The 25,278-nt window shown below is 50.4% G+C and overlaps 1 protein-coding gene across 1 annotated transcript in view; it reads right to left on the bottom strand.

Moving 5' to 3' along the window:
- Positions 1-25,278, bottom strand: part of HUNK (hormonally up-regulated Neu-associated kinase) — a 103,318-nt gene that overhangs the window by 10,639 nt on the left and 67,401 nt on the right. The window contains exons 5-9 of the mRNA XM_040980888.1: positions 22,761-22,888; positions 14,635-14,770; positions 9,944-10,106; positions 4,839-4,922; positions 1,290-1,337 (exon numbers count right to left, since the gene is read on the bottom strand). Of these exons, the coding sequence (XP_040836822.1) occupies positions 1,290-1,337; positions 4,839-4,922; positions 9,944-10,106; positions 14,635-14,770; positions 22,761-22,888 (559 nt within the window). The remainder of the gene's footprint in view (positions 1-1,289; positions 1,338-4,838; positions 4,923-9,943; positions 10,107-14,634; positions 14,771-22,760; positions 22,889-25,278) is intronic.

The following is a 25,278-nucleotide window of genomic DNA, read 5'->3' as shown; positions in this document are numbered from 1 at the left end:
TCTGCTGCCTGGGGAATGGGCCTTCTCCTGCATGCTCACATGTATGGGGCAGCGAGGTGCTGGGAGCTGAGGCAAGCAGCAGCTGTATCCTTCGAGTGTCCCTGCTACCTGAGATGGCCCAAGGAGGGGCTAGGTATTGTCAGCCAGTTGATTTAGGTCTCTGGCTGGGAATTAAATTACTAAAGGGAGTTCCTTTGATTTTGCCTCTGACAACAAAACAAATAGTGAGTTGATAAAAAGAAGGCTCGGTTCATAAATCAGGCCCCCTAAGCCAGGAGGTTCTAGAATGTTACAAACACGATTTCTCATACAGGGAGACGTGGGAATGCATAGCCAAGTGTGTGGCCACAGCTTCGCAGCATAGAAAACACCCATCTGATCTATGAAGATTCCAATAGCCCACTCCCACCAGGATTCCACATATTTTAATTGAGAACAAAGGCACAGGTGTGCAGAATCTGCCTCCCCAGGCACAGGCTGACCAGCCCTTGGGGTGAGATTAAGATGGTTAACTTCACGTTGCAACTCAAGCAGGCCATGAAGCCCAGCTGTTTGGTGAAACACCAGAAGTACGAGACTGCTGTGACAGTATCTTCACGCGATTCATATCTAAATCCGTAAACTTGAAGTAGATGATCCTCAAGACAGTCCACAGCTTAACGAACAAAAAACAATGAGGACTACTGGAAAAAGAAATTCTGTCTGGAACCAGCATTGTGGCACAGTGGGTTAAGGTGCAATCTGAGATGGCAACATCCCACACAAGCATGGGTTTAATTCCAGTTGTTTCATTTCCAATCCAGCTCCTAGCTAATGTAACTGAATCAGCAGTGAACGAGCCCAAATGCACCTACATAGAGAACCCTGAAGATGCTCCTGGCTCCTGGCATCAGCCTGGCCCAGCTCTGACCACTGCAGCCACCTGGAGAGTGAACCAGTAGATAGAAGATTTCTACTTCTTCTCTCTTTAACTCTGCCTTTCAAGATGAATAAAATAAAAATATTTTGGAAAAGAAGAAGAAACTGCCTCTAGCTGGTCTTTGACCTTGCAGGTGCAACATCAGCTTTTCCAGGTCTGCAGCCTGCCAGTTTGTGTGTCCCATCGCGGTCAGCCTTGCTGGCCTCCTCAACTGTGCAAGCCATTCCCTTGAAATCAAACCCAGTTTCCTCCTCTCTCTGTCCAAACGTGCACGGAGTGTATACATGACATGCATGTGCCCGTGTGTCTGTTTCCCTGAAGATTCTGACCCTCCCCGGTCTCCACAGTCCCATCCACCCCAGGTGCTTACCTGCACACCATGGAACTCCAGGTCTCTTGTCCATGTGTCCAGGGAGGCCTGTGAAAAGCAGCATCGTGCAGTAATTTAAGAGGCTGCACCTGCTGTTTAATTCGCTGAACTCTATGTCCTCCTCCTTTCCCAACAGCTCTTGTTGAGAATGACTTATTTCAATATTTACATACAAAAAAAAAGTCAAACGAAGCACAGACTCTTAAACTATAGCTAAAGTCATTGCAGGTGTCCTAACACGTGTGCTGAACAGACTCTAGGTATTTTTTTCACTGAAATCTAAGACCCAGAACGCAGGTGTGTTCCAAAGACAAGTGAGCAGCTCCACAGTTTCGCAAAAACAGCTCTCAGAGCAAGGAACGAACTGCAGGCCAAGGGCCCCCGCAGCCACTCTGCGCCCCTGAGCAGTGATTGCTCTGATTTCCAACAGCGCAGGTTCTCTGTCCTGCTCCTGAGCTCTGTTTGTGAAAGCTGTGAGGATTCTGAGGAGGAAAGACAAGGCACAGACAGCTGAGCGATGACTCAGCCCTGTTGTGGCTTCAGCCGGTCTCTCCCCAAATTCATGAAGTGCTAACCCCTAGGACCGAGGCATGCAGCCTTAGCTGGAGAGCGTCTCTACAGCGCTAAGCACATTCAAAACAGGCCAGCATCCCTGCAGAAAGAGGAGGAGCAGAAACCGGGGAGCCAGTGTGGTATCCTACCGGTTTAACCCGCTACTTGCAGTGCATCCTATTTGGGCACCAGTTCTTGTTCTGGCTGCTCAAAATTTGTGGCCTGTTCCCCTCTTATGGTCTGAGAAAGTGGCAGAGGACTGCTCAAGTCCTCAGGCCCCCGCACTCAGGTGGGAGACAAGGAAAGACACTGCTGACTTTGAATCAGCTCAGCTCCAGCCACTGTGACCATCTGGGGAGTGGATCAGCAAATGGAAGCTGTTTCTCTGTCTCTCCATCTCTCTGTGAATCTGCCTTTCCAATAAACATAAATAACTGTATTGAAAAAAATGAAGGGCACTGGAAGGAGGACTTGCACCTAGGAGAGGGAAGACCCTGGGGTGAGGCAGCACCTCCAAAGACTGGGACAGATGCCCCCCTCCACCTCGCAGCCCCCAGCCACCACCTTGGGCTTGGACTAAAAGCTCCAGGACCCAGCTCCTATCTGCCAGCACACTCTGCTCTCAGGTGGAGTTGGCCAACAATGGCATCCTGGATGCTTGTCTCCCGGCCCTTCTTGCTGTCGTTCTTGGAGCTGTGCCTGCCTGGACAGAGTTCTCAGTGGTCACAGCATCACCACCAGTGGCTCCGGCAGATGAAGGCAGCTGCGCCCACCCCACCTCACCCCCGGCCATGCTTCATGCCACATGCCACCACGACTGCCACTGCCTCCAGCGCAGATTCTCCTACACATTCATCTCTGATGAGCCAGTTTACAAAGAGCAATGGCTCTGCCTGGACATCCCCTATGCTACTCCCCTGCATCTCTCAGAAGGGCCGTCTTTCTTAGCAAGAAGCATCTGCTTGGCACCTTGGATGAAAGCCACATCCCACTTGGACAGACACAAACAGCAAAGTCCTAAACTCCCAACACTGTATTCCCCGGAGGGGCGTGTTTGCAACTCCATTCAGGCTCTCTGTTCCCCCAGGAAAAAGAGAGCTAGAATGGAGAGAAACACACAGGCTATTGGCACAGCTTGATGTTTGCCAGAAGGAGAGGTAGGAGACTCAGACACTGAGCTACAGAGCCTCGCCCTCCCAGTGAGCTGGCATATGCCAGAAACTTCTATCCACCTGCACCCGGCTGCCTGGGCTCCTACAGGGCAGTGGCAGTGGAGGGGGAAGGGACCTCTGAGGGGGCTCTACCTGTAAGTTGGGCATCCCCACCCTGCTAGACTTCCCAGAAAGCTGTTTCTAATGAGCCTCCCTCTACTTTCTAGGTTCCAACAGAGACAGATCAGATAACCTGGTAATAGCTGTAATTTAATTAGCAGAAACATCATGGTAGTTTGGAGAAAGCAAATGGATTCTAGAAAATGGAAGCCGCTGTTTGCCCATTAGTGTTCCTATTTAAATCCTAACTGTTAAGTATTTCAATGCATACTTAACGTGTACACACCATGGGTTTTCAGACCAAGGGAAGCTATCACCAGAGAAGTGACGGGAAGAGAAAGGGTGTGTGTAGCTGGGGGCTCTGTCACACACAGCTCAGTGGGACTGGGTCAAGGATGCACACTCTGGGCCCCTGCAAGAGCACTGAGAGGCCGCTTCTGGCATGGGCAGAGTGGCACTGGGTGGCCAAGTCTCTCCACTGTTATAGAAGATCCAAAAGAATCAAACACAACGCAAAAGGCCAGGAAGACAAAAACAGCAGCTTCTGGACCCCAAAGGGGAGTGGAGGCCACCTTCTGTGGGTGCCCAGAGGGGTCCTTCCCACCTCAAGGCAGAGCCACTAGGGTCATCAAGCAAGAATTGCAGCCTGGCCCTTCTACCTTCTCCACCTGTTTGCCCCAGCTCTATCAGCCCTCTGTGACTCAGACCAAGGTCTACATTTGTCCCCTTAGTAGACATTTGCTAAGTGCCCAGAGCCCATGTGGCACGGCAAGATGCCAGGGGTTCCATAAGAGGCAAGAGGAACCCAGCTCTTCTGCAATCTCAGTCCACGGTGGGAGAGAAAATTCCTCAGATCATGCCCAAAGAAATGCAAAACACATATTGGACAAGTACCAGGAAGCAGAAAAAGAGGGGTGATGTTGGGAGGGGGCTCCAGGGCAGAGGCTGGGAGGTGGTATGAGCCCTGATAAGCTGACTGCACCCTGGCAGTTAAAAAGACATGGGATAGAGGGGTGGGGAGAACATTTAGGAGAACATTTAGCAAGACGGAAGGGCCTGTGTAGGTGGCCAGACGTGCAGCAAAGCTAAGGAAAAATCAAGAAGCAGGGGCGGAGTGGGGCGGGAATACAAAGCAGGGGCAAGAACCACATTGGTTGGACACAGTGGCAGCCCTGGAGGCGCCTCTACTTCTGGCTGCCATATGGAGCAGACAACATGCAGCAGCTGCAGGGACAAGGGTACCCAGGGAGGAGGCCCTGGCGGGGGTCCAGGAGAGCGGACAGGAGGCTGGAGCCAGGCAGTAGGGGATGTGGATGAAGGTGCCGGGGCAGAGGAGTGAGGCAGGAGGGGCGGGGCAGTGACAGACTTGGGCATAGAATCAGCACATCTTGTTGAGGGCTCTCCCAGACCTGGGAATGCTTAGGCCTGTGCCCTGAGCCTCGGGGAGTCTCATTCCTGGCTCATCACATGTGAATTTCCTTCACAAGGCCAAGGAGGCTTATAGATATTAGATAGCTGGCTGGGGAGAGGGATGGGTAGGGTCCCCACACTACCCTCTCCTCCTGCCATCCCTACGACAGCCCAGGCATGGCCTGTAGTTCCGCTCCACCCTGCTCAGGCCCTGGCGGGTCAGGACCCTCTCTGGTTGGCATTTGCAATGGCATCCCCACCCCACTGTACCCCTTTCTGCAGGTCATGCTCTGCTTTCGTGGCCAGGGTCACTCACCTCATAGGGCTCTGTGGCTGCCCTGCACTTCTCTATCTGGTAGAGCTGGGTCTTGTAGCAGACGCTATCCTGGAGATCGGATTTCTGCCAGGGAAAAGAGGAAAAAGTACGGCCAAACTCTCAGCAAATAGAGACATCCATTAAACAGTCATTAACTTTTAAACCAGCACTTGGCTGATCAAGTGCAGGAAAAGGTTGGCACACTGGTGAATCACAACATAGGCACATATACCTGCACAGCCTACAGCACGGGAGAGCCCTACTTCTGTTATGGTGCTGCCAGAAAAGGGCCAGCTGACCATGGCCAGTTACTGCTCCCTGCTGGGCCTCAGTTCTTTTTACCCATGCAATGGATTTGTTCTAAGATATGACGGGCCCGACGGTGTAGCCTAGCAGCTAAAGTCCTCGCCTTGAATGCACCAGGATCCCACGTGGCTGCCGGTTCTAATCCTGGCAGCTCCACTTCCCATCCAGCTCCCTGCTTGTGGACTGGGAAAGCAGTCGAGGACGGCCCAAGGCTTTGGGACCCTGCACTCGTGTGGGAGACCCGGAAGAAGTTCCTGGATCCTGGCTTTGGACTGGCATAGCATCGGCCATTGCACTCACTTGGGGAGTGAATCATCGGATGGAAGATCTTCCTCTCTGTCTCTCCTCCTCTCTGTATATCTGCCTTTCCAATAAAAATAAAATAAATCTTAAAAAAAAAAAAAAAAAAGACATGAAAGCAGGGACCAGCTCTGTGACACAGTGGGTAAATCATGGTTTGAATGCTGGCATCTCATATGGGCCTCTGCTGCCTACACGGGAGACCCGGAAGAAGCTCCTAACTTCTGGCTTTGGCCTTGCTCAACCCTGGCACTTGTGACCATTTGGGGAGTAGATTAGTGGATCTCGCTCTCTCTCTTCTTCCACCATGTCTCTGTAACTTCCAAATAAATAAATACACCTAGAAAAACAGGTAAAAACCAAACAGGTGAGCAAGAAAGAACTTGCTTTATTGAGCCACCAGATAGGCTACCGATCTTGCCTGCTAGCTTATTTGAAAATGCCACATGGACACAGGCACACAACACATATGCCACCAAACAAAAGCCACAGCAACTCATAACACAGCTTATGGAAGATGGACAACTACACCTGAGCTGCAGGGCTGTCTGGAGAGAGAGAAAATGAAGCCGGTTCATTCACTTCTCAACAACACATGGTTAAGGCATGCCCTTACAGTCTCCAACTTAAAATACCTCTATTTCTTGGATTTTAAGGGGAAACAAAAAGAAACGGGAAAAAAATGATGAGGAACAAACACACCACTTATTGTGAGGTTCATTAGGTTGGATTTCAACATCATACCGCAGGTGTCAGCAGTTGTTTGATAAGATTAATAACCGGGACAGCACACACCGTGCAGCGAAACGAACAGCTGTGGCCACCTGCAGAGACACACTCCCTCCGGTGGAAAAAAGTCACTGGTCAGAGGTATGGGTTCTCAGCCCAGGCGCATCCTGTGGCTGCGAAGAGGTAAAGGCCAGACAGACACAGAAAAATAAAACCCGCCTCCGGCTTCCGCTGGAGCGCTGAGCTTCCACTGAAGGTTCTCCACACTTGGCTTGGAAGCCTGGTGCCAGGCAGAGCGGAGCAGCAGACATGCGGCAGATGGCAAGACACCCAGACAAGTCAGAACTCAGCAGGGGCTTCAGACAATCTCCCTGGCTGGAGACGAGTTGTGAACTTGCTTTCCAACGTCCTGGAAGAGGAAAATGTCTAACCCGGAGCGTGGATGGGACTGTGAGAAACTGCCCAGAAAACCAGAATCCCTCTCCCTTACTTGGTCAGCACCCCAAGAACTGGTCCTGCCAGGATGACTGCTGAACTTCAACTGAGGAAAGTAGCAATATTACTCACTGAACGTGAGAAATTGTTAATCTGATGCTTCATAGAAACATGCGGCAAAAACTAGTCTTTGGAACATTCCTCATCTGAAACAGAAAATCAGGGTACTGACCCTCTTTTGCGTGAGATCCATTTAAGGGCTGAGCAGCGCTGTCACCAATGGCACGGCCTGGAACCCCTAGCCGTGAGAAAGTCGGTAGCAGGTGCCTACTAATTTAGGCACGAATTTATTTAAGAATTTACAAGAAAATAAGAAAGAAATCCACAATGTAGGCTCCTACACAAGAAAAACAAGAAGCAGCTTCAAGGCCAGGACATCTCTGAAGTTGCTCAGGATGACAACGGAGAGCGGTTGTGTGGTGTGAGCTCTCCTTGGCACATTATGAAACAACACAAACCACGGCTTAAGTGCTTTCTCCAAGGGTTCCCAGTGCTGGAAGCTGGGCACCCCTCCACCACATGGCAGCATGGAGATGAGGCAGACCCTCTTCTGGGGGGCGGGGAACGGTGTGTTAGGGAAGGGAAGGTGATCTCCCACCCTCATGGCAGGATTAGCACTTCTTATTTTCAAAATCCGTCACTTCTGAAAATGCGTCCACTCACATCTTTTCTTTGGTAGCTCACCAAGAAAAAACAAACAGTGCTGCGCAGAATTTTCTGCTGAAGCAAAATCTAGCAAACAGCCAAAGCTGAATCAGCTTCTAGAAACATCTGGACTTCTACCCTGACAGCTGAACAAATCTAACTAGCTTTTATAAATAGTCGTCGATGGTTTCTAGAGGTTGACTGAACCTGTTTGCCAACATCAGACAAACCCCATCCATCTCATCCCCTGGGGATATCTCTGCCTCAATTGCAGGTGGATTTTCATAATTTTTTTCTAATCCAGAAATCTCAAAAGTTTTTTTTTTTTTTAATAACTATTTGAAAGACAGAACTTCAGAGGAAGCAAGAGAGAGAGAGAGCTCTTTCTTTGATTAACTTCCTAATTGGCTGGAGCAGGGTCGGGCTCAAGGAAGAAGTCAGTAACTTCAGACAGTTCCCCCACTTGAATGGCAGGGACCCAAGTCCTTGGGCCAACTTCTGCTGCTTTCCTAGGTGTATTGACACAGAGCCAGACCAGGAAGTCTAGCATCAGGACATGAACCGACGCCCATGTAGGATGCTGGCATCAGAAGTAGCACACTATGCCACAACGCCAGCCCCTCCCAAAGCCTGTTTTTTGGCAAGTTGTGTAATACACTGGGTCGGGCTATCATGTGAATAGCTCTGGAAAAAACCTCCAGATGTTGTCCTCAAGTTCTAGATACCAAACTGTCTTCCTAGCGGTGACAATTACATTATGATTGCATCTCCAGGTACAAGGTCCATAGGGCCAAGGTCACATCAAGGTCATGCAAGTGAATACTCAGCCAGGTTTCAGATGAGCTTCCTACCAATTCTGCATTTCACTGGCTGACCTCCACTTCTATCTGATCAGTACCCACTGTTCTGGGCAGAAGCAGGTGTAGCTGTATGCAGAATGGTCCAGTCTTTGCTCCAGGTGTGCGATTTCAAAGCACTCCTCAAAAGGCCAGATATGGGAAACTGAATCCTCAATATAGCAGTGCTGACGAGGCTAATGAGAGGTCATAGGTCATGAGGACTCTTGGCGAATGGATTAAAGTCATTCTATAAGAATTTGGTCTTCTAGGGAGTGGATTTATTCTTGAGAGTATGTTTGGGTGGTAAGGAAAGCAGGTTCCAAGAAAGGTGTGTGGCCTAGCAGTTAAGGTGTCTCTTGGGGGGGTACACATCCCCAGTCAGGGTCCCTGGCTTGCAGTCCTGGCTCTGTTTCCATTCCCAGCTTTCTGGGAGGAATCAGGTGAAGGCTCACATACATGGGTCCCTGCCACCCACACTGGAGACCTGGGGTGGAGCTCCAGGCTCCTGGTTGCAGCATGGATTATTCCCAGCTAATTCAAGCACCTGGGGAATGAACCAGCAGATGGAAGACCTCTATGTCTCCTTCAAATAAGTATAACTTTCAGAAAACTTTTCAAACAGCACCTTTGTTTCTCTAGCTTTCTTTTGCCTTCTGTCACGTTCTGATGCAGTGAGGAGTCCTCCCCAGAAGGCCTGAGCAGGTGCTGGCACCAAGCTCTTCAACTCTCAGCCTCCAGCACCACGAGGCAGACAAGCCTCTATTCTGTATAAAGTACGTACTCTGTGGAATTCAATAACATCCACAGAAGACAGACCAAGACCCCAGATTTCTCTGCAGAATGCATTTTAAGAAAGATGATTCCGTCAACACCAGATAGTTCTGGGAGATGCTGACTTCCCCTACCAGGAACCAGAATGACTATGGGGACAGGATGTCAGGATACCACTGCCCAACCCAGGTTGCAGAACCCCCACCTGTGCTCACACATCAGGACTCGGACACAAACCTTCCCACCCACAGGCTGAATGGGACACGGATGAATCTGCACCGCCACAGTGCTGGCCTCAAGCATCTTGGTTTTTTTGTTTGTTAGTTGGTTTTAAGCTGGGCATGTTAATTCAAATAGTGGCTTTCTTATATTCTGTACTTTTTTTTAGCTTCTTAATTTATTATAAAGACAGAGACAGACATAAAGTTTCCATACACCAGTTTACTCCCCAAATACCTACAACATTTAGGACTGGACCAGGATAAATCCCAGAGCCCAGAACTCCACGCACTGCTTCCCCATGGATGGCATGGGCCAAGTACCAGCTCATCAGCAGCCATCACCTCCCAGGATGCACATGAGCAGGAAGCTAGGATTAGAAGCAGAGCTGGGACTTGGACCCTGGCACCCTAATATGGGAAATGGACACCCCAAGCTACGTCCTAGCTATTGTGCCAGACACCCACCTGGCGTGCCAGGCTTTAGAGCTGAATACGACCAACAGTCCCCAGAGCTAAGAGACGCAAGCACATTCAAAAGACAGCAGGGAGGCTGAGGGCAAAAGAGGCTTGCAGCCCACACAAAAGACTTCCCTCTGTGGGAGAACATTCCAGAAAGATCGCTACCTGAGAAGCAGGTTTTACTGCCACTTTAACCACCTTCTGGAAACTCAGTCTCACCTTAGCTGGGTGATTAAGTGTCAGCTAGCAAGATACCCTGGAGGGTCTCAGAGCTATTTTGTTGTGTATTCTTTTTTTCCACCACAGGAAAAAGAGAGAACTCCCTCCCGGTTCAGCTTACCCCTGACAGATAGCGCTCAAGTTTCTTGTTCAAGAGGAAGTAGATGGCGAGGATGTGGCAGGCCCGGTTGGAAAGCACAGTGTTGATCACGTCACTGTTCTTGTAGCCCAGCTTCTCCGTCATGTGCAGCACCACGCTGGGGCTCAGGTCTTCCAGAGAAATCCTGCCGGGCCGAGAGACAGGAAGTTACCGCTCCACGGTCCCAGCGAGGCTCACGGCGAAGGCGCACAGCCCTGGCTCACGCACGCACGCTCCTTTGCTGGTTGCCTCTAACACAAACTGCAGGTGTACGGACTCATCAGGGTCATTTAGCACTCAGGCGACAGTCTAGTTCCCCGGTGCTGCCTCTATTGCTTTATAACTGGACAGTATTCTCTGAGTGTGCGTGCTGCCGTGCAGGTGGTGTCCCCAGAGCGGGAGAGCAAGGGTTTTGGCTACTGTGCAGGTGCCAACCATAGTTACAGGGAGTCCCCAGGTCCACACACACAAGGAGTCCGAGATACCGCTGGCAGGTGGGGCACTCTCAAGGGCACCCGGGTGAAAGAAATGTCATTCATTCAATTCATTCATTCACTCATCAGCACTTAGCAGTTTGCATTTTAGGGGTGGTAAGAGACTGAAACCCATGCAGCCCTCCCGCCAATGCTACCAGTGGGTACCACCAGTAGCCCCATTCTGCAGGTGGGGAAACAGAATCTTCCCTCAGGAGCACAGGGGGCAGGAAGGGGCAGTCCCTGAGCTCACACTTGGGCAGCCTGGCCTAGGCTCTGGGACCAAGCCCTCACCATCACTGCATCTCCAAAGCCACACTGAGAGGCAACAGAGACCCAGTCAACCATCACAGGATCCCAAGGGAGAGAGTGCATGGGCAGTGGGGTGGTCGGCAGGGATCCAAATGGGGCCCTCTGCAAAGAAACCCCAGGGTGTGACCCCATCATGACAATGGCAAGGAGGTGAATTTGCCCAGGCACAGGGCCAGGGCATAGGGGTGCCAGGAAGTTAAGTTCCCCCCTACCCCCGACCATCATCTGCCACCTACGGGCAGATGGCTCTCTCTTCAGCACCCTGGACTCTCCCGTCCTGAAAATTAAAAAAATCAAATGAACCTACATTTCTTCACTCCTGCTTGCTGCAAAATTACAAACTCGAGAGGACGAATGGAAGGAGATTGGATGACCAGTGTAAAAAGCATTAACGATTTGTTCGTTTAAAAAAAAATGACTTGGATTAGCATAGAAGATATAGCTGTTGGAAAACGCCTCAACTCCAGTGTGAGTGTGGCTCTGCCCTTCGCCAATTACATTTCACTTATGATCCAGTCTCTGGCCAATCAGACCACACAATGGATTAACCCCTTGGCCAATCAGATCACACCTATGATTTCACCCCTGACCAATCAGACCATAGATACGATCCAGTCTCTGGCCAACCAGATCACAGTGACGCTCCAGTGGTCACACTCTTTGCCAAGAGCAGGTGCACAGAGTGTGGATCCCTGGGTAAGGGCCAGCCAGGGCTGGGAGGTGAGCAACACACACCCCACCTCTGCCTGATATGTCTGAAATCTCCAAAAACAGGAACACTGTCACAGCACAGGTGGTCGGCCACTCTTGACGGAGAAATGGGTGATTTAAAAATTTCCCAGGAGGGCCCAGCGCGGTAGGGTAATGGGTAAGGTCCTCGCCTTAAATGTGCCAGGATCCCATATGGGTGCCGGACCCTGCACCCATGTGGGATACCCGGAAGAAGTTCCTGGATCCTGGCTTTGGATCAGCGCCGTTGCGGCCACTTGGGGAGTGAATCATCAGATGGAAGATCTGTACATCTGCTTTCTAATAAAATAAATAAAACTTCTAAAAAAAATTTTTTTTAAATTCAAAAACTTCCCAGGAACACTTTACACGCACGGTTTCTACACCTACTTGTGAACTCCCACTACTTCTGCACGTCTGGAATAGAGATTGGCAACATGGCTCCAGGACACTGCAAATAATTGCAACTAAATAAAATCACGTCACCACCACATTTGCATCCCTGTGGGCTAATTCTAATCCTCTTCCCTACCACCTGGCACCTGACTCGGAGCTAGCGAGTCAGGTGCTGGGCTCTGTGGAGACAACCACACCTAACCCAGGGTCCAGAGCCAGGCACCCAGCTGTCTGGCCAGCACAGACATTTATCTCAAACATTGGTTTGCAATGCTATGTTCTGCTCGCCTGCTGGGCAGCAACCCACGGGGGCCAGAGGGTATCACAGCAGGAGGATGGAGGATGGTATAAAACACAGGGATTTTATTTTCTCTATTTTCTCAAAAGAAAAAATATCAATCACAACTAAAGTAATTAAATCTGGTGCTGGCTGTATGGGGAAATCATAAAGCATAAAGAAAATATTTCTCTCTTGGGGCCAGTATGGTGGCACAGGAGGCTAATACTCCACCATGTGGTGCCAGCACTCCATATGGACACTGGATCATGGCTCCACTTATGATCCATCTCTGCCTGAGAAAGCAAAGGAGGACTGCTCAAGGCCTCAGGCCACTGTACCCACGGGAGACCGGGAAGAAGCTCCGGAGTCCGGCTTTGGTTCGGTTTAGCTCCAACCACTGCGGCTAATTGGGGAATGAAGCAACAGATGGAAGATCTCTCTTTTTCCTTCTCTCTGTGAAATCTACCTTTCCAAAAATATTCAAATGAAAAAAAGAAGAAAACATACTCTTTTCTGATTGGAAATTCTTTTCTGTTTCATCAATTGGCAAACCCAGAAAAATGATCAAATATGCAATTTTTTGAATAACTGTTTTTTTGTTATCAGAATAAAGACTGTGACCACTTGGGCATCCCCCAACAGCTCAGAAGTCTGACCACAATTTGTCCCTCTTGCACAACAACAAATCACGGGCCTTCCACAGAAACATACCTGCCACTTCCTTGACGATACAAGAGCATCTGCGTTTTCACCAGCCCTTCCCTCAGCACCTAAGCGGCTGGTACACTGCTTGCCAAGCCCAAATGTGGAACCTGGCAAAAGCAGCCCAGGCATCAGAATGTAAGTTTCCACCTGTCTGTAGCCTGGGCGGAAGCTACACCACCAGATGTCACGACCTGACGATGCAGCCTGTGTGCTTCTGACACTGGTGCTGCTTAATTAGCAGCAGTGTCCATGTCTGACAGACAGATGACACTGACTTAGAGGGTGGCGACTCCCGCCAGGGTGCCCACAGCCTGTTTTCTTCACAGCATGCGCACCTGTAGCCACACCCCATGAGGTACATGGGGCAGGAGGCATGGCCCTCGGCTCAGCTTTCTGTGTCACCTGGTGTATTGTTTCAGACACAGGCCCTCATTGAGCTGCTAGTGGCCAAAGACATCAATCTGCAGGCTCCCTGGGGAATCCAGGTCAGCCTGAGCTGGCTCCCATTACCTCCCGTGAGTCAGATACTGGAATTCTGGAGTGCAACGGAGAGAAACCAATCTTTTCCAGCACCACGGGTGTGAACCAGCCCAGGCCATGGATGCAGGCCCTCAGTCCTTGCACGGTGTGGAACCTCCCGCCCAGACAGCACTCCCTGCGAAGGCCTCTACACCATCTCAGGCTATCTGGAAAAGAGGACACCCCCTTCCCTGGCCTCTCACTCTTCTGTGCGTCTCCTAGTCAGTGTTTTGCTCCTGCCCACTCGGAGCCAGTTCAAATGCGCAGCAGCCCGCCACCTCCTGCCCCGTCAGCCTGCAGGAAGAAGAAAAGGGGCCTGGCCCAGAAGGCACTGAACCAGGTGGTCTCCACGCCCATGTGAAAGGGACAATGGAGGACACAATCCATTGAGTTGGGACCCAGAAGGATGGAAACGCCTTCTCTCTGAAGCATGGCCAGGGTGGACAGCCACATCCCGGAGCCAGGGAGTCTTGTCTGGAAGAGCAGCTCTCAGGGTCCAACCCACGGAGACGCAGCCTGAAGCCCCTTCCCTCTGCCCCACTATATCAAAGCACGATGACAGAAGAGCCCAAGGTGTGGCGAAGGAGTGGGTGGGGGAATCAGGGGGTTCTGCCTGACGTGATTGGCAGGTTGCCACACACACACACACACACACACACACACACTCATACCCAAGACACACAGACACATTTACAAATACAGACATACACAGACACACAAATTCACACACCAAAAAACACATCAACACAGGCAAACCCTGATATATGCTATCACATGCACAAACACATATACTCACAAACATATACCAAGACACAAACACACATACATGTAAATGCAGGCACACACAAATTCACCAACCTGCACACAAATATACTTCACAGAAATAGACACATACATGACATGTGGTGTTTGTATGTATAGACATATGTATGAACACATACATGCATGTAAGCACAGGCGTGCGCACACACACGCACGCACACACTGGCCACAGCTTGTTTTCATAGTCCCTTCCCATAAACTCGGAGGAGCCCCTCAAAGCAAGGCACGCCCAGGGTGTGGCCTAGATTTTGGCCTCCACTCCCTGCTGTCGGGCACCCCACTGCACTGCCACCTGGGGAGGCCCCGTCCACACTGCAACACAAGAGGCAGCTGAGAGAAGGCATGGCTTTCCCTGGAATCTTGCCCAGCTTCCTTGAGGAACAAAGGTGCCCGCCCACAGCATGAGCCCCGCCGGCCTGGGAGAGCGTCCCTCTTACCTGTTGGGATAGGTGATGGTGCAGGGCACTTTGCCTGTGTAATTCTCATTGAGCCAGCGATTGGCCAGTGCTTGTTGAATATTGGGCCTCTTCACAGGATCCGGTTCCAGGAGCGAGCGCAGAAAATTGATGGCGCCTGGAAGACATCGGGCCAAGAGCACATAGCAGGTTGGACACAGGGACACCCAGGGCAGCCACTCTCTGTCCCTTCTGACCCACCCTTGAACTCTCTGGGACATAGCCTGGCTAAAGCAGTCAGGTGGGGGTTTAAAACCCCATTTCTGGGCCCAGTGCAGTATCCTAGTGGCTAAAGTCCTCGCCTTGCACATGTCAGGATCCCATATGGGCGCCGGTTCTGGTCCCAGCAGCCCTGCTTCCCATCCAGCTCCTTGCTTATGGCTTAGGAGGGCAGTCGGGGACGGCCCAGGGCCTTAGGATCCTGTACCCACGTGGGAGACCTGGAGGAGTCTCCTGGCTCCAGGCTTTGGATCAGCTCAGTTCCATCCACTGCAGCCACCTGAGGAGTAAGCCATCAGACAGGGAATCTTCCTCTTTGTTTCTCCTCCTCTCTGTATATCTGACTTTACAATTAAAATAAATAAATCTAAAAAACAAACAAAAAACCCCATTTCCTCCTCTGTTTACAGGTCCAAAGAGTTGAAGCATTTCAGTCTAAGCAACACCATCACCTCATGTTGAAACAAGAACTGCTTTGGATCAGCCCAAGCCCTGTGAACCACAATACAACCTGTGTGGTTTTCCTTACTGTGGGTGGTGAACCACAGAGATGCTCTGGTCCTGGGCTTGGAGAGAGGAAAGAAAGCTCACAGCAGGTGCTTCTTCTCAAGGACTGACAGCTGCTAACCCCTCAGGAAAGGCCAGAGGGGGCAGGCTTGGAAACCGTACCTCCTAATTGGCTTTCACCATGGGTCCCCCACAAACACCGGAAGCCGGGGCTGTCCTGTTCTTGGTTCCCTCTGTCCAAGTCATTCTCCATGGCCACCCACTTCCTCCCCAGACCCTGTAAAGCAGAGAGGCGCCCAGCGGGCCCCAGGCTAATCACCAAGCCCACCGGCCTAATGTGCTGACCATGAGTCACCTGTTCTTGTTGGGGATCAGGACTCACATTTTAAGCTCCTAGATTATGTACTAAGTACCCTAAAGAAGCCACACATCCCTACTGTGTGTCGTCTGCCAGGTCCTAGCTTTGGTGCCCCCTGGACACAGTGTATGCGGAGAATGCTTGCCTGATTTATAAGGATGTTGTGGTCATATCAGTCCTGCTGGAGTTGATATAGAAGGAGAGGATGTGAGATGCTATAGGGAAAACTAAAAAATCCTTGTAACCCTTTCCTTCTATTTCAGGCAATATACATATATAAATTTTTTTAAAACCTCCTGGGTCTTCTTTCATGAGCAAACATTTACAGTATACCTGCTATCAACTCAAGCACCAGGATCTGGCACAATGGCTCCACAGGTTAATCCGCCCCCTGCAAGTGCCAGGATCCCATATGGGCACTAGTTCATGCCCTCGGTGCTCCACTTCCTGTCCCATTCCCTGCTTGTAGCCTGGGAAAGCAGCCGGTAGGCCCCAGCATCCCTGTGGGAAACCCGGAAAAGGCTCCTGGCTTCAACTCAGCTCTGCCTGTTGCAGCCATCTGGGGAGTGAACTAGCAGATGGAAGCTCTTTCTCTCCGTCTCTCCTCTCTGAAAATCTTCCTTTGCAGTAAAAATAAATAAGTCAGAGAGAGAGAAAGATATCAACCAGAGGTAGGAAACCTGTTCACCTTGAAACAGAACATTTGCATTTGGCGATTGTAACAATTCAGACAACAGCATATGGGGGTAAAATATTTGTATCACATGCAGGCAGGCCACAGGCTGCACACCTGCTCAGCGTGAGTCCACACACACACACACACACGGACACACACACACACATGGACACCGTGCCAGGGGGTCCTTCAAAATGCAGACAGCCTGTCCGAGTTGCACATGGCACCATGAACTCTTCTGTTTACTCCTCATTTCACAGCACATTCATGCAATGTCTCCGCCATCGAAAATCTTTTATGTAGTTTTGTGCAGGATATCCAATTTCCAATATACCACACAATAAATCCTGAAAAATAATCAGATGCTGCATGGTGCCCAATGTTTCTATCGCTCTCTCCAAAGCTGTTTTTCAATTTGCTAAAAATCTGGCATAGTGAGGAAAACCATAAAGAAAAAATCTTCACTTTCTGCAGGCTTTAAGTTGTCACTTTAATATCGTTCTTTAAAGCAAGATAGGCCTTCTGTCAGCCCCGTCCTCTGCAGGAGGATGCCAGCAAGGCCATCCAAACAGAAGCCAGTTTTGATGCCAGAACCAACTTAAGAGAAACTACCTTCGGGCCCAGCACGGTGGCGCAAGTGGTTAAGGTCCTCACCTTGCACACCTGGGATCCCATATGGGAGCCGATTCTATCTCGGCGGCCCCGCTTCCCTTCCAGCTCCCTGCCTGTGGCCTGGGAAAGCAGTCAAGGACGGCCCAAAGCTTTGGGAACCTGCACCCGCGTGGGAGACCCGGAAGAGGCTCCTGGCTTCAGACCGGCATAGCATCGGCCGTTGCGCTCACTTGGGGAGTGAATCATCGGATGGAAGATCTTCCTCTCTGTCTCTCCTCTCTGTATATCCGCCTTTCCAATAAAAAAAAAATAAAAATAAATCTTAAAAAAAGAGAGAGAGAGAAACTACCTTCGGCTAGGTTATGCCACCAAGGAACTCTAACTGGGTGGGTTTGCATGCAGTAACTGGGGTCAGGAGCAGGTCGCTCCACATTAAGGTTAGGGGCAGGTATTTGATACCAAAGTTGAGACACAGCCTGGGACACGAACATCCCAAACCCGAGTGCCTGGGTTCCGCTCTCAGTTCCAGCTTCCTGTTCCTGCACACTCTGGGAGACAGCAGCAGGTGCCCGCTCAAGCACTCAGGGTCTCTGTCAGCCCTGTGGGATGCCTGCATTGAGTTCTGAGGTCGCAGCTTTGGTCTGGCCCAGCCCTGGCCATCTGAGGAGTAAACCAACAGATACATCTCTCTCTCTCTGCTTTTGAAATAGATGAAAAAATTGTTTAAAAATGACAACAAATGAAGTGGATAAAAATACACATGCAGAAGCTGTCCCAGTCACGAGGTATGTTTAGCACTGTAAGCTCCGTGGCTGGATCTCCAAATAAAACTTGCCTGGAATGCCCTCCCAGAGGCCTGAAACCAAACAGACCTCCAGAAAAAGAGCCTCCTCTTTTTGGAAGCTATTTTCTTTCCTGCAAAATCTGTGCTTTGCAGTCACTGGATCTTACCTAGGGACATTTAGGGGGCCAAAAGAAAGATTGGCTTTCACCTTGGGTCCCTCACAGACACCGGAAGCCAGGGCTGTCCTGTTCTTGGTTCCCTCTGTCCAAGTCATTCTCCATAGCCACCCACTTCCTCCCCAGACCCTGTAAAGCAGAGAGGCGCCCAGGGGGCCCCAGGCTAATCACCAAGCCCACCGGCCTAATGTGCTGACCATGAGTCACCTGTTCTTGCTGGGTGACTTGCGACACGAAGGACCTGCAGGCCACTCTGGCACCCCCGCCCAGGGGGCTTTTCAGAGGTCAATTAGCCAGGAGAGTGGGAGACAAACCAAAGGCACATTTCTGCTCTATTTTCACAACCAAGTGCTCCACGTCTCCACAAACTGCTAAGGAACACAAGTAATTTTAGTTCAGCTCTCTCCTGGAAAATTTTATGGTCTTTAGACGTCACAAACATAGCATCGCTCACCAAAAGGCACTCTGAGGACATCATAAGAACTCTCCGGAGTTTGTGGAACGGCCCCGCAAACACTGAATCTCTGAGAGAAAAGGGGTGAGGTGAGGCACGCTGAGCATGATATGGTGGCATGTTGCCTTCCAAACTAACCCTTTCCGCCTTCAGAACCAGGTTGACCTCTGGGGCCATGAACACGTGTCCACGGTCCTGCAGTGCAAACCCCTGTCCTTCCTGAGCCCTGGAATGTCATGGCTGAGCACCGGATCACTGCATGCACAGGTGACAAGATGGAGCCCTTGGACTTGGAAGTTAGCCTCACTCAAAGCTGCTTCCTCATCGTCTCCTGGGTTAAGGAACTCTTTGATTCAATTGGGCTTTCGGGGAAGTCCCTAGCCGCCCTGGGTCAAGGCCTACGGTCTTCCTTCAGCATCCCAGGGGTGCATCCGGGGCATGCAGCCTGGCTCATGTGGAACAACCTTGTTCAGTGCACCAGACAGGCTGTCGCTCCCAGGCATGAGAGCAGAAGCTGAGAGTGAGGAATTCCTCAGCCGGGGAGGCATTCTGCCCCCCTGCCATGTGCAAGTCCCAGCATGTAGCAGGGGAAGCCATCTAGCAGAAAGAACCGAAGGGTCCCCCACAGCCGACTCAAGAGAGGACTGACTCTATGGAAGAAATTCCCACCGCAAACTGAGTATAATAATGATTCCTTTGTATTAGGATAGAGCTGATGTGATCATTACAAGTAGGACTGAGAATCAAGTGAATAAAGATGCGTGTTCACGAACACAGTAAAAGTGGCCTCTTTCCATGACGCTGACATTACCCATGACTTTTCAGTCACAGGTACAAGAGCAAATATCCCAAGCCTTAGAGCGCGAGGTCACCTTTTATACTCAACAAAACAAGGAAAGGGTCAGAAGTGCCCAGTACACTGGGAGATTCTAGTTTCACAGACTCAGACCCAGAGTCCTCGGAGGGAAGTCGGGAGTGACCGTGGCTCCTTCGCTGGGCTGTGTAACTACAACACGGAAAGCAACTACACACGGTCACTCAACAACAGCAATTCTGGTTCCTAGCATTTTCAGTTGTGCATGGATGGTGTCATCGGGGCTCAAAGCGGTGGTCAGATAGATACAGCCAGTGGGATGTGCAGAGTTTACACACAAGGCATCCCAGGCACCGCAGGTGCCACTCAGGCTAGAGACAAAAAGGATGCCTCAGGCTCCGCATAGTGCAGCTGGCCTCCTGTACTAGGTCAGCTCCCAGCCAGATTACCACCCAGGTCAGCAGCCTGGATCCCCACCTGGGAACCCCTGCCACCCACCAGCATCGCCTGTGATGCCTGGATTAAAGGCCTAAAGGCTGAATGGAGAAGAGAGAGTTCCATTGTTCCAGCTTCACTGCGGAAGAGAGAGAGAGAGACAGAGAGAGAGAGTGAGCAAGCAAGCAGGACACTAAATTCCTTCCCTGAGAAGGCAGGTCTAGAGATACAATTCACACTTGGCAAGTCAAGACAGCACCGGGCTGCAGGAATGTGGACTTGAACAGCCTTAAGCAGCACCTTCTGAGCTGAAGGGTGAAGGAGAAGTGCCAACTGGAGCCCTGTGAGGTCAGCTGGTTGCTGGCTCCAAGGGTGCTGGCACGCCCAGGGGGCATTTTTAATAGTCCTCCCTTGGAATTGCCTTTAGAATGTTTTCCAGTGTCTCAAAGGGCACACTTTCATGTCTCAGAGTTACACTTCTTTTCACCATTGAGAAACCACCGAGTGCAGCCTGCGAAGGTTGGCTTCTACCGAGTGCTTCAAACAGCCCAGAGGGCTGGGTGCTGAGGCACAGTGAGTAACAGCCCACGCTCCCTATCTGAGTGCTTAAGCCAAGTCCTGACTCTTTCACACTTCTCCTGCTCCCTGCTAACCTGGAAAGTTCTGGATGCTGGTCCAAACACTTGGGTTCCTGTCACTTCCCTTGGGGACTCAGAAGGGGCTGTTGTGGCTGTTTGGGCAGTGCATCAGCCAGAGAACCATCTTTCTCTTTCACTCAATCACTCCATCTTTCAAATAAATAAATAAAGTTCCTGGAATTAAGAGATAATTTTATTTTTGGTACCAGAAAATTGGAGCCCTTGCCTTGCATTTTCATAATATACACTTCTGGTGACCTCTCTGAAGACGCCTCAAAGGCATGCATTTCTACACACCAAAGCAAGCTTGTCTTTTAATTCCATTTTCCACCAACTTTTCAAAGAGCCATCTGATATAGCATTCTTGAAATGCCACAAGTACAGAGATGAGGAGCCCAGCAGCTGTTGGCAGGGGCAAGGAAAAGAGGGAAAGTGGGAGGGAGAAGGCGGCTGTGGCCTGCAGGTGCACAGGGGCAGCCGCACAGGGCATGTGAGTGATGGATGGAGACATCACACAGATCCACACATACGATACAGGTGCACAGAACTCAAGCCATGCCAGCACACACATGAACCTTGTGACATCTGAATGAGACCATCAGAGCTCACCCATGTTCATTATCTAGTGGTATTATTCTACTGTTTGGGGAAACTGGCTGAGGGTCTCTATTTTTTCCTTGCAACTGTGTGTGAGTTTACAATTATGCCACAATATGATTCTTAAACAGTTTTAAATTTTAATTGTTTTAAAGTTCTTTACTCACTACCCCATTATCACACGCATACGACTGACCATCACACTCTCATTTATCTGCTCATCGCATGTCCGCTGATGCCCCAACTTGGTAAGGAAGAAGAGCTTGAGGTTTGTCCTCTCTCGGCTTCCTGGCCCCTGGAACATGCTCACACATTACTGGCATACAGCACACAGGCATGGAGTGATTAGATGAAATGGAATACAGAGTAAGTGAACCAAGGACGCAGCACGTTGCACAGGGCTTCCCACACTTTCAGTAGTTCTGGAAGTTCCAAGACCTGACTACTGCAATCCTCAGGATCCCCAACTCCACCAGCTAGGGACCTCATGCAGGAGTCCTGTGCCTATCTTCCCAGGGACACTGTGCATGCCTGCTCAGCAGGTGGCCCTCCCAGACAAAGCTGAAAGCATGGCCTGGCTCTCACCGACAAATTCAAGGTCAGCCTCATTGATGCTTTGTAACATGAAGAGAAAAATGTGTAACAGTAGTAAAAAAAAAAGTGCTGGAGTTTAGCCTAGCATCATAAACTGAAGCTAAATATATATAAATACATATGAATATATATATGCCTATGTATACATATGCACATGTGTGTATATACATCTATCTATACACATGTGTATATGGATGGGTGGGTGAGTGTGGGTGTGTGTAGATACAGATATTAGCCAAAAGCTTTACCTTGGTAAAAGTGAGTTTATTCTAAGGAACCAATTAAATGCCTATCAAAGCCAAGCTAAGGCCAAGAACCTAAAGTGAACTGCAAACCAAAGATCAAATTGTACTAATCCACTGGCTGTGAAACCCAAACCCTAATTCAAACTGTTTACTGAAATAGGAGCCAGCTTAAGTTCAAGAGAACTTTTACAAACACAGCTGAGAATTCAGTGTGATGAAGCCACCGAACCACTGTTGTATTTAAAACCTTCTCAACATGCTCAAAAACTCAACAAACCAAGAACAGGCCTCAGCTGAATGCAACTAGCATTTCTTCCCAGTAAGTTGACCAGAGAAGACATAATAGACATGTGATTCTACACCAAGCTTCTCCAAGTCAACACTGCAACAGCCCAAGTCCCCAGACAATCAAGCCTGCAATTATTTTTCAAGTGGAGAACACAAGAGCGCCCTGGGCTGTGTCCAGGCCAGAAGCAGGAAGGAGGAAGTTAGGGATTGGGGGTGATCATGGGACAGGTAAGCATGCAGGTGGCAGGTGGGGTAGAAAGAGTAGCTGTGGGCAGAGGCAGAAACCAGCCACCTCTTGAGACACAGTGTCTACAACAGGAAAGACACTTGAAACCCTGGGAGAGCCAGGCACCACTGCTGCGCTAGCCACCCCTCCCCATGATGTCACTCCATGTAGTCTCAGTTACCTGTGACCAGCCATGAACCAAAGACACTCAATGGAAAATTCCAGAAGTAATGCATAAAGTAGCCTTTACTAGGTATTTTGTTACATGGATTCTCCTTTGTTAGGCAGTGGCTATGGATCTCTATCCTAGGCAGACATGCATAGGAGAAGACACAGCACATGTCCACTCCTCTGGGTTGCAAGCATCAGTGGAAGGCTTTGGAATACATCCTCCCACGGACACGAGGGGCTTGCTGTAATCACTTCAAAACAGGCCCTAACTAGTCAGGACAGAAAGATGCAGAGGGAGCAGCCAGAGGCGTTACCTGTGGAGAGCTGGGTGGGGAGGGGGTTCATTTCTTTGTCCACCATCTTCTGGTACAAAGCCCTCAGGCTGAAAGGCTCCACAGTGAAGGGCAGGGTCCCGGTCAGCATGGCGTACATGTTCACACCTCTGAAAGGAGAGACAGCAAAGTGTGAGACCAGAATAGGGCTCTCCAGTGGAGGTGCCGGGGCTGGGAGCAGGAGGGAGGAGCAGGAGCAGGAGGATAAAGGCTCGGCAACAGCTCTGGGCAGACACCTTGATGGCAATCACCAGCAGGCCCTCAGCCTCATCATCTTTCCAGAACTTTCAGCATCACCTTGAAGGCGTCAAGGGGGTAGGACTGAGAAGATCAGGACAATGGACCAAGGAGATGGGAGGGATCGAAGTGAGGAAGTTGTGTCCCTTCTCTCTCAGTGATGCACAGAGCAAGCATCGTCAACGCAAAACCCACACACCAAGTAACTGTGAGCTCCACTACAACACCACTGGCGTAACATTCCACCCCTGGCTCTGTAAGGGGTTGTGCTCAAAACCCAGGCAGCCTCAAAACACTGCTTAGGTAAACATGAAGCACAAATGAACATCAGGTCTGGGTCCTGGCCCCAGTCCTGAGATACCTCATTATGTACATACACACAAAAATTCCAAAATCTGGAAGACAAAAATCTACAACACTCTGGCTCCTGGTAGGCAGAACCAACTAGGGCAAGCAGAGACCAAGCTGACCAAAATGAAACCCAGACCAAATGACAGGCGGAGAGTCTCATAAGCGTTAGGGATCATGCCAACAAGTGTCTTGCTGTGATGTGGTTTTTCAAGCATAGTATACAGCACGTGACACCTAGAAGAGGCCAGAACAAAAGTCACAGGGTCTGCCCCATAAGGCAGGGCCAGTTCCAGCCAGACTAGGTGCCCAGTTACCCCTCAGTCCCTCAAAAGAAAATTTCCCTGAAGTTTTGCCTGGATCTAGAGAAACTGCTCATGCCAGAGGGAGGGAAGAGGTTTCTTTTTCTCGCCCTTATACTCTGACACTCAGCTCCTGGCCCGGGCGTCTCCATGGTGGTTGTGAACGTTCTGGGTGGGCTGCCCGGCTTCTGCCCAGCACCGGCGTAGAGGACAGCAGCATCTTCCCGGAGGGTTTTTCTGTTGCCAAGCGTGCCAAGTTAACATCATTTGGAAGACATTTCCTGGTAGGGATGCAAATGCCGGCCTGCCTCCAGGTCCCAAGTGTTCAAAGACCCCCCAGGGGAGGGGGATTGCACTGTAAACACATGCCACAGGACTTCCAGTCAAAACAAATCCTACTGAGACAGACAGAAATGAAGGCCGTGGAGGTCCAAAGCCGTGGAGGCGCCCCTGAATGACAGCATTCCAGGCCCTGACACATCCCAGAGCCCGTGAGTTAAGCTCCAGCTCACTCTCAAATTGCAGACCTCCGCCGAGGCTCGATCCTGCCTCTGGAGCTCACAGCAGAGACAGGCATATAAACACCCACGCCACCAAAGTCTGCTGGACAGCCCTCCTTGGGCAAGGTTACAGAAGAGGGCTCAGGGAGGCTGCACACCATAGGTGCCGCATAGGGCAAGAGACACTTGTGGAAACACACAAGCAAATAAGCACGGCCCTTATCAGCAATGAGGAGGACTCAGGTAGTAACAAAAGGCTGGACCATACTACCTGTGTTCACAAGAGGAGTTCAGCGGGGAGACTGAACTCCTCACAAGAGACAACTCTGTGAGTGTGTGTGTGTGAGAGAGAGAGACAGAGAGAGAGGGACAGAAAGTGGGCTTCTGTATGTTTGGCTGTTGGATGTGAGGATGCTGCAATGGAACGTGTAAACCAGGAAATGAAAACAAGAATGAACATGGCAAGCACACAGGCAAGTAGATCACTTCTGTGTGTGTCTACTCCAGATACAGACAGATGTGGGTAAGTGAGAGTCCTGGAGTGGGCAGCTCACCTACATCAACAGAAGCAGCACAGAATGGGGGCACAGAAGAGCTCGGCGGGAGATCCAGTGCATTGCTCTTGCGAGTTGGGAAGGAAGTCAAGGCTTGCAATGGGAAGAGACAAGCAGAGCAGACACTTATTTGGAGGACAATTGCTGGGTGGCAAACCTGGGGCACGGACCCTTCGGTAGGAATACTAACAGGACCAAAGGAAGCTGGGAGAGCCCATAGGGGGCAGGAGGAAGGAAGGAGAAACAGGAGTGATGATGGGTCCCAGAAGCAATGGGGCCACGATGCACTTCGAAGTTTTGGGGCAGAATTCGATGTTCCTTACTTTGGATGCTTCCTCAAGATCGGTAGGAGTTTGGAAAGTTCAAAGGCTGCCCCTATGTCACAGAATTTCTGCCAAGAGGCCTGGGACACACAGGTGCAACAGCTGCAATGTATCTCTGACAAAAAGATCTTAGGGGACACTGAGTGGTCCCCAACCTCTCAAGGCTGCCCCATGTCATACAGGGCAGTGAGGATGGGCTTCCAAGGCCACTGTCCACAGTGTCTGCCCACTGGCTC

The sequence above is a fragment of the Ochotona curzoniae genome, unplaced genomic scaffold, assembly GCF_017591425.1.
Source record: "Ochotona curzoniae isolate NIBS_2020 unplaced genomic scaffold, NIBS_Ocur_1.0 contig_3498, whole genome shotgun sequence".
In the NCBI taxonomy this organism is placed as follows: domain Eukaryota; kingdom Metazoa; phylum Chordata; class Mammalia; order Lagomorpha; family Ochotonidae; genus Ochotona; species Ochotona curzoniae.
The sequence above is the reverse complement of the archived record's forward strand: the minus strand, read 5'-3'. Positions and strand labels throughout refer to the sequence as shown.